Genomic DNA, 12,411 nt, shown 5'->3' on the forward strand with positions numbered 1-12,411 from the left:
CTGGGCAGGAGTTAGGAGTTCATGTTTCTGGAGTTCCTGGGTGGAGCAAATAGTTAACGTGCTTGTCTGCTAGCCAAAAAGTTAGAGATTCAAGTCTACCCCGACATGCCTTGGAAGAAATGCCTGTTGATCTACTGCCACTGAGAACCCTATGGAGCATAGTTCTACTCTGACACATGTGGGGTCCCCATGAATTGGGGCCACTTTGAGTTGGGGTCTCCATGAGTTGGGGTTACCATGAGTTGGGGTCACCATGAGTTGGGACCGCCATGATGGGGTCACAATGAACTGGGGCCACCATGGGTTGGGGCCGCCATGGGTTGGGGTCGCCATGAGTTGGGGCCACCATGAGTTGGGGTCTCCATGAGTTGGGGTCACCATGAGTTGGGGTTGCCATAAATTGGAGCCACCATGAGTTGGGACCACCATGATAGGGTCACAATGAACTGGGGCTGCCATTGGTTGGGGCCGCCATGGGTTGGGGCCGCCATGGGTTGGGACCGCCATGAGTTGGGGCCGCCATGAGCTGGGGTTGCAATGAGTTGGGGTCAGCTTGTCGGCAGCTGGTGGTAGTGGTTCACAATTTCTGGAGCACGTGCCTCTTTCCCCCCTAATGCCGATGCTCTGGAGAAAGACTCTGAAAACAAAACCAGATAAACCCAGGGCACTGAGCAGTGTGGAGGTGTGCAGATGGACTCTGATAATTTCGAGAAAGGGATGGGTCTTTCCTAACTATGTGAATTCCTCTACATGGTGGAGAGAAAAAGCACCGAGGGCTTTCCCCATGCAGATGGTGTCATCTTGAGAAGGAACTGCAGGCTACAAGGCATCTCTGTAATTTGGGTGAAAATACTTACATTCCAGTTCTCAGCTATGTGGATGCATCAATGCTGACAAAATCAGCTTTGTTTTCTTACTAATTACAGAAAACTCAATCTAATTTTATCATTTTCCCTTCTGATGGTTGTAATGACTGGCTAATCCTTGTCAAGTCTTAAAATTAGGATGGTGTTTATAACTGACAGAGCCAGACAGAAGGAATGTGTATCCAGTTAATAAAAAGGAACATGAGAACGTTTCTTTTGGTCGGACCACAGGAGGAGCTGGGAAGGCTGGTTCTAGCTGACAAAGCTGTGATGGCTCCACGTTCCCAGGAGCTGGTACACTTCATCCCCAACGACCCCAAGGTGGACCTCTGGCCATTGGGATTTTGGTGGTTATTCATTTCAGGTGATAGGGCATGAAAACATCCCTACTAAGATGGCAGCTACCTTACCTCGTGGGAGAGTTCCTTCCCTTGGTTCCCGTAAGATGCAGCTTGAAAAAAGAAGTTCCATAGTCAAGTAAATTCAGGAAGGTCTACATAAATGGAGATTCATGGTGTTAATGAGCATATTAAAGGTTCTAAAAAGTCTCACAGTAAAGAAATTTATGTAATGTTGCTTAACTTTATTTAATTTGCCAAACTAAACTCGTCTTGACCCGCAGAGATTCCAAGACACTGATATACTGGGGAATCACTTTGGCAAACTGTGTTGTCTAAAATACTTGCCTTTTGATGACTGTTGAAGTCTTAATTAGTCGAAGTGCAGGTGGACATATTTCAAGAAAAAAAATATTTACTTTTTCCAGGGCACCAATTGTTTACTGACAGTCTGCAAGCTTCTTGGGTCTTACTGTGCATGGCTTCCAAAAACAATATGGCTCAGGAACAGTGGAAGTGACCCTCATCTCAGGATTGAAGGGCACTCTTTTTGCAGCGTTGGTAAAATGATTTCCTCTAACATCTTCGTTTTCATCAGCCCACTTAAGCATACCTGCTGTGTGCCTGCTCTGTTGTATAGGTAGGATTCCCAGGGCAAGGCTGATAAATGCCTTGGGTCATTGTTTCCACCCTAACTAGATTTTTTTTTCGTTCCACAGGTTTATATTTTTAGAGCTGACCGACGATCAGGCACCTTAATTAAGATTTTTCAGGCATCAGGTAAAAAGGTGAGATCCTTGGTGTAAGTAACCGTTTTCTGTTTGAGGGATGTGGGAGTCAGTTCTTCATTTTTAGAGGATTAGTTTAAAGGTCTTACCTGTGCCCTGTGTGTATATGATGGTTCTACCTGAACTTGGTGGCCTTACCTCCTCAGCAGTGGATATAATCTGCAGATCCATGGGATTCAGTCATGCTTGTTTTAAGAAACATCACGTAGCCAGATGAGTTTGTACATGGCCAGGTTACGGTACCGAGTTTCAGAAGGTTGTCCATAGTTTAGACATTGATGTCAAATTTAGTCCATGCTCTCTCTCTCTCTGCCTTTGTCCATCTCTCTGCCTTTGTCTCACATCATTGTCTGTCTGTCTGTCTGTCTCTCATACATGCACATCCATACCGCCAGAGAGGTCAAGAACAATTGTTCACATAGCAAACCTATTCCTATAAGGAATGACTTTCAAAGGAGGCATGCAGACAAATGGTTCTCAGGGTCCCTGTCTCACCAGCCTGACGCCACCCGCTTCCCTCTTATCCTGGGCACTCCAGTGCTGTTGCCATGGGGGAAGGTTGTCAAACAAGGAGAAACCAACCAAACAATCATCCAGTTCTTAGAACTTTGGAACAGAAATTTCCCAAGGAGGCTGCCCTGAAGTGAATCGTGGGCAAGACTTATCCACTGGTATTGTCAGCATCCTTTGCCTCATTCTCCCCATTTCCTGCCGGTTTCCGTTATACTGGAGCAGAGAGGCTGCCTAGAGTTAAGTCAGCTTGGCATTCTTTTATAAGCAGCATTTGTCTTGGACTAACAAGCACGTGCACCTTAGTGTGGCTTTGATTAGTAGGGTTGTTTAGCTAGAATTGGCTGCTCTGAGGGGAAGTGAGGGAGGTGATTTGGGGCCTGACACAGTTTTAGAAGCTGGTCTCGGTGGACTCTGAGAAGACACACAGGATGCCTGGGACTTGGGGTGGGAAACTCCCGGAGACAGAGAACGCTGGAAGGAAGGTGGTTTTATCTACCACTAGCCTGGGAAAAGGGAAAAAATTGTTTCCTTCCTGGGCCACGTGGCCCTGGTCCTGGTTCAGTTCCTGTTGTGAGTTAGACCTGCCGTGAACCAGCTTGGGGTCATTACACATTCACAGTGAGCAGTATTCTGAGCCCCCAAAGTCCCCCTAATAAATAAACCTTTTGCTCCCTTAATGTATCTGCTTGGTGTATAATTGCCGTCATCTTTTTAGTATAAGACAATGCATCACCAGGCTTAGTTCCTGAAACTGGTCTGTGTTCCCTTGAGAACGGTCCTGGCCTATGTTATTTTAACATTTCCAAAGCCCCAAAGCAAGTCACACTGGAAAATGGCCGTGGGCGATTCTGCAAAAAAAAAAAAAGTTTTCCAAGCACCTCTAAAGTTAGAAAAGAAATAGCTCCATGCCATTTGTGATTAAAAAAGACAGTTCAAAGAGCAAGTCGGGCGTGAGTGCTGCTAAGCCTGACATTTTAGGTCTTTCCTCCAAAGAACAGTAAGTGGGTGAGTGTGTCTATGGTAGAACCTTCCCCTCTCCCCACTTCAGGTGCACCTGGGCCTGGAAGTGTAGAATTCAGTTGTTGCTGCTGACGTGAACTGTGGAGCTGAGGCAGCCCTGTCCCCCTGTTTACAGAACATCTTGTGCTTGGTTGCAGCTGCGCCTCCCAGCCTTCACCCTCCTTCCCTGCCCTGCTCCCTGCTGCCCGGGACAGGCCCCATATGTGCCAGCCGTCCTGTCATAATTCCATAATCTTATCCTCCCTCCTTCTCAGAAACCTCTTGGTTTGGATAACTTAAATGGCCACAAACCTATGCCCAGGTCTCGGTTGTGCGTTTCTGGGGGTGACATGAGTGAAATCAGGTAAATATATGAGAACCCACTTGTCCATACTTCTGAGGACTTTATGCCAGAATGTATGCCGGTCAAGTTCCAGGACAGACTAGTTTGGACACAATTAGCAAGATGTGTCTGGGGCTCCCTGAGGACAGGACAGAGGGCCCAGGTGTCTCACCCCACAGCTCTATTGCAGTGTTGACTTTATTTTGTTTATGACACTTCCTGCGCTCACCTTGGCACCATTTCATGGTCACCCCCCTGCCCCCCGCCATTCTGCTTCTCACTCATGGCCCACGTGCCTTCACTTTCTTGTACTCTTATCTCTAGCTAGCTTTACCCCATCATCAGCCTTCAGATTTTGAAATAGACCACTTTCTGCCTTTGTATATCTGAGTCTGTTTTTGGCCAGAAGAAATGAGAAGTTGAATTTGGAAACAGGTAACCCTTCTCTGACTTCTCCGTGGTCTCCTAAGGAAAGGAGACAATTGAAAATTTTTGATATTCTCATCTGTAAAATGACTCCAGAGCGTCAAAGGATGCCTTAGCTTTACTTCTGTGTCTATGAGGAAGGTTCTAACTCAACAAACCATCAGTCTACTTCTGCTTTTTGGCTAGAATTTGGTCAGATAGTTGTGGCTTTGCCTTCAGGGAAAAAAAGGAAGCCAGTTCTGGTCTTTACTGGTTGATATGCTTTGTATAGTACTCATGAGAAATTGCCCTACATGTGCAGTCTGGATGTTAGTAGAGACACATGGTCCCGCATTTCTGGGCTAATAGGCGCGCTCACCCCAAAGCCTGTTGTGGCTGTATTGAAGTTTTACTGAATTAACTGAGTATGCCAAGTGTTTGCATATCAAAACTTAGGAAAATTCATGTACAGGAATTTCTGATAGAACGCTGATGAAGATGCCAAGTTAAATAGCCCTTTGGAACGAAACAAATAGTTCCCTTGGGGCTCAGCCAGAGAGAGCAGCCTGCGGCTTGTTCTTCGGAGCCTTGCCTGCATCTCACCCATTTCCTTCACTAAAGCGGCAACGGGGAGGTTGGCAAGACCACTGGATTAGTGGCTGGCAACTCGGTATCCGTCCTCTCTCGCTGCGGCAGTTGGTTCTAAACCGTCCATGTGCCCTTCTGCCCTGAGAATGGGTGGCGATGGTAGAGGGTGTTTTAAATAGCGGTGGCCTTGGCATATGACTAGGGAGGGAGTTCTGAGCAGCCACTTCAAGGTCCTCCTGCCCCAGGGTTAAAAAAAAAAAGCTGCAGGAAATAAGCTGAGTGTCCTTCACCTCTCAGACTCCCCTGGGTCAGCAGTCAAAGCAAAGGCTTGTTCGTGTAAGTCAAACCAGAGCCCTTTTACTTGAAAACGTGTATTTTAAAAGGATGGTTGTTATTTATGTATTTTTTAAACAGAGGTTGCAAACTGACAGCCTCCAGAAGGGATACATAGCTTACAAAAACTTTTGTTGGGCCTACGCAGTGTTTGTTTGTTTTTAAATATGTTACCAACATTTAAAAAATAGGCAATTCAAATGACTTTCTAGATTTTTGGCTTCTCTGAAACAAGGGAAGGTGGGCCCGCTCTGGGTCAGCCTTCCTCACAGTGCCAGTGCCTACAGCTAAGTAGGAGCTGCTCCTGTAGCTGGGCCTGTAAGCTCAGTTTGCCGCAGTCTCCACCACTCCCTATTGCTTTTCAGACACTGCATCCAAGTGTCACTTTCTACCTGTAAACACACTTACACTGTTATTTCTTTCTTGCGTCTGTTATATCACCTGTCTGAACCCTGTAGGTATTTGTGTTTGAGACCCTGATTTAAAACAATAGCTGCTGGGTGATGCAATGATGAAAGGACAGCCAGTGTCACCGCTTCGTTCCCTCGTCTGTGAGACAGTCTCATGACTTGCACCCTTTCCTGTCATTCCAGCTCGTGACTTTTTAACCGGTTGTTAGCTCTTTGCAGGACTGGGAGAGGGTGACCCACTTCCCAGTTGTCACGTTTGTTTTCATGCCTGGCTCATGCTGTGAAACTTCTTATTCCAACTCCCTTGGCCTTGTCAAATGTCTGACACACGAGGCACTTTTATTACGGTTATAACCTCTATCTACATCTTTAGCTTGCGTTTTTTTTTTTTTTTTTTTAAAAACAGCACCTCATTCTTGGGGAATTGGGCTATTTGTCCTGACGTTGGTGGGGCTCCAGGGACAGGGCCTCTGAGCCAGCGAGCTCTGGTCCCACGTTGGTTGGAGGTTTGGCACTGCTGCCAGAAGGCCTGGGGAAGTTGGGTGTTTCACCATTGGCCTCGGTATCCCGGCTTATGGGGCAGCATGGCCATCGTGGCCTCCGAGGGCTCAGGAGCAAATGTTTCTAGCACCAGAGGGCAGGAAGAAATCAAGGTCCCCCTGTGAGACACCAGCAGTTGGGAGGAAAGCAGGGTCCCCCTGTGAGACACCAGCGGGCAGGAGGAAAGCAGGGTCTCCTGTGAGACACCAGCGGGCGGGAGAAAAGCAGGGTCCCCTGTGAGACACCAGAGAAAGCAGGGTCCCCCTGTGAGACACCAGCGGGCGGGAGGAAAGCAGGTCCCCCTGTGAGACACCAGCGGGCGGGAGGAAAGCAGGTCCCCCTATGAGACACCAGCGGGTGCGAGAAAAGCAGGGTCCCCTGTGAGACACCAGCGGGCGGGAGGAAAGCAGGTCCCCCTGTGAGACACCAGCGGGCGGGAGGAAAGCAGGTCCCCCTGTGAGACACCAGCAGGTGCGAGAAAAGCAGGGTCCCCCTGTGAGACACCAGCGGGTGTGAGAAAAGCAGGGTCCCCTGTGAGACACCAGCGGGCGGGAGGAAAGCAGGGTCCCCTGTGAGACACCAGCGGGCGGGAAGAAAGCAGGGTTCCCCTGTGAGACACCAGCGGGCGGGAGGAAAGCAGGGTCCCCTGTGAGACACCAGCGGGCGGGAAGAAAGCAGGTCCCCCTGTGAGACACCAGCGGGCGGGAGGAAAGCAGGGTTCCCTGTGAGACACCAGTGGGCGGGAAGAAAGCAGGGTCCCCCTGTGAGACACCAGCGGGCAGGAGGAAAGCAGGGTTCCCTGTGAGACACCAGCGGGCGGGAAGAAAGCAGGGTCCCCCTGTGAGACACCAGCGGGCAGGAGGAAAGCAGGGTTCCCTGTGAGACACCAGCGGGCGGGAAGAAAGCAGGGTCCCCCTGTGAGACACCAGCGGGCGGAAAGAAAGCAGGGTCCCCCTGTGAGACACCAGCGGGCAGGAGGAAAGCAGGGTTCCCTGTGAGACACCAGCGGGCGGGAAGAAAGCAGGGTCCCCCTGTGAGACACCAGCGGGCGGGAAGAAAGCAGGGTCCCCTGTGAGACACCAGCGGACAGGAGGAAAGCAGGGTTCCCTGTGAGACACCAGCGGGCGGGAGGAAAGCAGGGTCCCCCTGTGAGACACCAGCGGACAGGAGGAAAGCAGGGTTCCCTGTGAGACACCAGCGGGCAGGAGGAAAGCAGGGTCCCCTGTGAGACACCAGCGGGCAGGAGGAAAGCAGGGTTCCCTGTGAGACACCAGCGGGCGGGAAGAAAGCAGGGTCCCCCTGTGAGACACCAGCGGGCGGGAAGAAAGCAGGGTCCCCTGTGAGACACCAGCGGGCGGGAGGGAAGGAGGGTCCCCTGTGAGACACCAGCGGGCGGGAGGGAAGGAGGGTCCCCTGTGAGACACCAGCGGATGGGAGGAAAGCAGGTCCCCCTGTGAGACACCAGCGGTTGGGAGGAAAGCAGGGTCCCCTGTGAGACGCCAGAGAAAGCAGGGTCCCCCTGTGAGACACCAGCGGGCGGGAGGAAAGCAGGGTCCCCTGTGAGAGGGCAGACACTGAACGCTTTGTTGCGACTCGGCTTGGTTACAGATGGGCTCTTACTTCGGCTCCTCCTTATGTGCAGTTGACCTGAATGCGGACGGCCTCTCTGACCTGCTGGTGGGTGCCCCCATGTTTTCTGAGATCAGGGACGAGGGGCAGGTCACCACCTACATCAACAGAGGAAACGTGAGTACAGGGCTGGGCAGCGTGGGGACGGGGAGAGGGAGAGGGCATTTGTCCAGCAAGCAGCACCCCTCTGTGCCGTGCACGGGGCCATTACCCAGAGGACATGGAAAAAACATGGTTCCCACCTTCAGGAAGCTCAGAGTTCTATTAATGAAAAATTACGAGCAGTGTTATAGCTGTATTCACACAGGGGTCAGGAGACATCTTAAAGACTGCTGTGTGCGTGCACCCAGGTCTGGTCCTCTTACTTGCTGTGAATGATTTCCATGTAATGTACACATGGTGTGAGGGGGTCCCCATTTCACAGATGAAAAAAGTGGGGCCCAGAGAGGTTAAATAACCTGTGCCAAGTCACACAGCTAGGAAATGGTGGGGCTGGGATTTGAACCCAGGCAGGCTGGCTTCAGGGCTGACACTCTTAGGCTGTAGGTTATGCTGCCTCCCTGGGAGTGTCCCTCAGCCTGGGAAGGGAACTAGAGCCATCTTCTCAGTGGAATCTGGAAGAATCAGTAGGAGCTAGGCAGACAGGCAGGAGGCGAATTGTAAGCACCTGTAAGCACCCTGGAGCCCTGGTGGCACAGTGGGTAAGAGCTATGGCTTCTAACAAAAAGGACGGCAATTCAGATCTACCAGCTGCTCCTTGGAAACCCTATGGGGCAGTTCTACCCTGTCCTATAGGGTTGCTATGAGTTGCAATGGACTCAACGGCAACGGTTTTTTTGTTTGTTTGTTTTTGGTAAGCACACTTGTGCTGTGTATTTACTTTTTCTCGTACCTGCTACATCATCTGCCTGGATCCCATAGGTAAATGGGTTTGAGGCTCCTAGTGGTGCTGGGATGCTACTTTGTTCAGCACGGAGGGGCAGGGGGCTGGGGGTGCTGTAATCATGCTACCCCTTGTCCTGCATACTCAGAACCGTTAGGGGCAGAGCTTTAAACAGGGTGTGAGGGGATCAGAAAGACGCCCCTGCATCCCAGCAGCCTGGGCGGGAGAAGGGAAAGCAGCCCACCTAGTCTTTCAGGGTCTAGAAGTCAGAGTGTTCAACCAGAGGGCAATGGTTAAATGCGTAAACTCTGGCGCCACCAGACTTCTAACTGATGTGAGAAAATGCTTGTGAGATAATCAGTGAAAAAGCAGGAGAAAAACTGCACATGTCCACCCCCTTTAAAAATCTATAAAATGCATAGAGAATGTGAATAACACCCTGGGTGGTGGGCTTGGGTAGGTTTTTAGTTTTATCTTTATCCAAATGGTGAAAATGTAATGCTTTCATAATCAGAAAAAAAGAAAAAAAAATCAGTGTATTTTTAAGCAGTGGCCAAGATCCTAGATATCCCAGTTGAGGTGGGGAAGAGGGGATGGTGTTTAATTAAACGAGGCAGGCAGGTGCCAAAAAGACAGAGAAGTCGTTTAAAGAAGGGCTGGTGAACATTAGAGCCCTGGGCTGTCTTCCATCCTGGCAAACCCACTGAGAAGCTGGATTTAAAACCCAGGAGGGAAGAGGCTTTTTGGTTTTTTTGTTCGTTTGCTTTTGGGGAGATGCACTTTGGCACCTGTGCAGTGACTCTTGGCATCTGACATTCCAGGCAGGGGACAGGGAGGGGCGTGGGGAGAAGGGAGAGGCTGTGAGGCAGATGAGAACAGCAGGCATTCAGCGCCGCTGGCCAGTCCAAGGGGCTCCTGCCAGCCTTTATACTTATAGAGGAAGGGAGCATTTGCATGGGTGTTAACTTTTTTGAGGCTACAAGGTGACACACCCAGCTGTGTGTCTAAATCAGGGGGTGGCATTTTGGAAAATATTAATCCCCATGGACCTTCTCTGGGCACATTGTGCCCGTACGCCTCCCTCCCACCCCCACTTCCCCTCAATTTCCTAATTCTGTGTGGTTGCCATGGGTGCCAGACTGTTCTTATTTCAGTTGAGCCTTTTTTTTTTCATCCTGTTTAATTAATGATTCATGGCAGCGTGGAGGAATGGAAAGAATGGAGACTTTGGGGCCCACGGACCTGAGTTTGAATCTCGGTTCTGCCACCTGCTGTCCTGTGTGGTGTGGACACACAGCTTGACCTCAGTGACGCAGTTTTCTCTCCTGTAAAATGGGGAGAGTCGTAAGGTCTCCTTCACGTTGTATGATTTAAGTGAAGGGAGGAGTATACAGTGCCTGGTACATACAAGGCTCCGGCTGCTGGTAGTTTCTCTCCTCCCCCACCACGCCAATAGGAGAAAATCAACGTATGTATTTGTGTTGTGGGGTGAGGGTTTCCCTAATAGCACCACATCCTTACTGTTCCCAAGTTGCACGTTGTCTGCATTTTAGTGAAATAGGTGATTTGGCTATGGCCCAAGCCAAGCTGTCTCCGGGATGGCTCACGAGTGAATGATGGGTCCAGAGTGTTTGTACACTGGGCAGCCTCGACTACTGCCAGACCTCGAAGTCTTGGGTTGCTTTTGAGCATTCTGAGAGTCACATGTGGATGACTTGGAGGGAGAGTGGCTATGCTCAGATGGGTTTACTGCCACCACACACCAGGTACCCTACGCCAGGGACCCTACTCCAGGGACCCTTTCCCTGTGTTGATTGGTGTTTGCTAAGGAAATTCAAACTTGAGGTACACGTGATAACAGGCACAGCCAAGTGTGCCTCCCCGACCCCTGGCAAGAACTATCCGGTGTTTTGGATTTTTCTGGACCCTGGCTCCATCTCTCGATATTGCTAATACATTAAACCCGTTGCTGTCGAGTCGATTCTGACTTACAGCGACCCTGAAAAACGTCTTTATAAACTTGTACTGAAAGGTACAGGGGGAAAAAAAATAGAAAAATGTATACCCTTTTAAAACAACTTCACGGGAGTGGAGAAATGTCATACCATAAGGAAAGCTGAGAGGACCCTGTTGGTCGGTCAGCTTGTTTTTAGGGCATTATCGCAAGGGGAGGTTTAGTCTTTGGCCAACATGATGTGCTCCTTCCCGCTAAGGCACATTCCAGCTGTTGGGGACCCTCGTGCTTTACAGGCACCAGGGACTCATTTTGCACCAGGAAAGAGAAGTGGCGGGCGGGGGGGCTGAGATTCTACCCAGGTGTTTCCTGCCATTGGGTGCACTTGAGGAGGGCAGCGATCTGAACTCTAGTTTTTTATTGTGTTTTTGGTTTGTTCTGTCTTGTTTTTGTTTTGTTTTCCATTTTTCCTCCATCCTGTTGACCAGGGAGCCCTCGAGGAGCAGGTGGCCCTGACCGGGGACAGCGCCTACAATGCTCACTTTGGGGAAAGCATTGCCAGCCTGGGCGACCTTGACGACGACGGGTTCCCAGGTCAGTGGCTCCCTCCTGGTACGTGCAGCTCCTTGGTGTGTTGGAACCGCCCCACTAAAGAACAGCAGCCTGGTCTCTCATGCTCCTCACAGGGTGCTTCTGGGTTGGCCCGCCAGTGTCAGCCCTGTCAGCATGCTCTGGGGAGAGAGGACAAGCCTCAGAAAAGCTGTTCTCCATCTAGACATTAGGGCTGAGCTCTGAGCCGCTGGAGTTGTTCCTGTGCAGTCCTCTCTAGCCAGCTCACTGCTCTTTGCTACGTGTTTGAGGGGGAAGCGAACCTTGCGCCTGGCCCAGTTGGGACTTCTTCTGGCAGGGAACTTCGAACCAGCTTCCTCTCTCCACAAACTCTTCTTGCTCCTGAGCCTCTGACATTCCACCACCATGTTGTCTGTGAAATGAACGAGAAGCCAATTATACATTTTCTCCCTTTGTAATGATGGTGTGCTGGGTTGACTTTTGAAGTGGGATGCGTCTGTCTGTCTGTCTGTCTTTGGACAGCAGTATCCTACTCAGCCTTTTTGCTTCTCTCTGGTCTGTGTGATATCCCCTCTCACTGCATGAGCAGTATACGGACATTGGAACTTGTGGGAGCCATATCACCAGTGTTGGGGATGACCAAGGTGGGAGATGGGCTGGGAGGTAGCTCTTGCCTCAGGCCGGATACTCAGGCTCCTTTGACACCCTCAAACTACTGGGCAGAGAGAGCTTCCTTCAGAGAGTGAGGGTCTCCACCTAGAGGTGGTGTGAGTACCATGCTCCTCACCCTTGACTTCTGCAAACACGTGACTTCTGTTAGAAGCAAAGAAAAAACAGTAGGGAAGCTCTGAGCATCGTTCCAGGACATGTCGGTTTGTGAGAATGACGTTTATTTTTTGGTGGATCGAATTCCATTCTATAAATTTCCTTTACCCAGGAATTGAGTTGACTTTCTCAGTTATTCGAGAATCATCATCTATGGAATTCACTTCTCTGACGAGACAGATACTAGGGTGGGTGGTTTAGGTTTGTATTTCATTTATTGGTTGGGTTGTCGATTTTCCCTGTGAGGAAGAGGTGGAAACTTTTCCAGAACTAAAGCTCTTCTCAGCTTCTCTAATTTTCTTTTGACCCATATTCTTTCTGCTACGAGACCATGTGCCTAATTTAATGATTGAGCGATCAACACCCCAGAAGTTTCTGGTATCGAGGGACTAGGCATGGTAACAGGAATTAGGAAACCACTCTTAAA

General features: G+C 50.1%; 1 protein-coding gene across 3 annotated transcripts in view; it reads left to right on the forward strand.

Moving 5' to 3' along the window:
- Nucleotides 1–12,411, forward strand: part of ITGA9 (integrin subunit alpha 9) — a 395,095-nt gene that overhangs the window by 62,682 nt on the left and 320,002 nt on the right. For all 3 annotated transcript variants that reach the window (XR_010319610.1, XM_064277483.1, XM_064277482.1), the window contains exons 8-10: nucleotides 1,924–1,992; nucleotides 7,732–7,869; nucleotides 11,078–11,183. Coding sequence is in view for 2 of the 3 variants with exons in the window: in XM_064277483.1 (XP_064133553.1) it covers nucleotides 1,924–1,992; nucleotides 7,732–7,869; nucleotides 11,078–11,183 (313 nt within the window). In the remaining variant the exon portion in view is untranslated. The remainder of the gene's footprint in view (nucleotides 1–1,923; nucleotides 1,993–7,731; nucleotides 7,870–11,077; nucleotides 11,184–12,411) is intronic.

This window comes from Loxodonta africana, chromosome 27 (genome assembly GCF_030014295.1).
Source record: "Loxodonta africana isolate mLoxAfr1 chromosome 27, mLoxAfr1.hap2, whole genome shotgun sequence".
In the NCBI taxonomy this organism is placed as follows: Eukaryota; Metazoa; Chordata; class Mammalia; order Proboscidea; family Elephantidae; genus Loxodonta; species Loxodonta africana.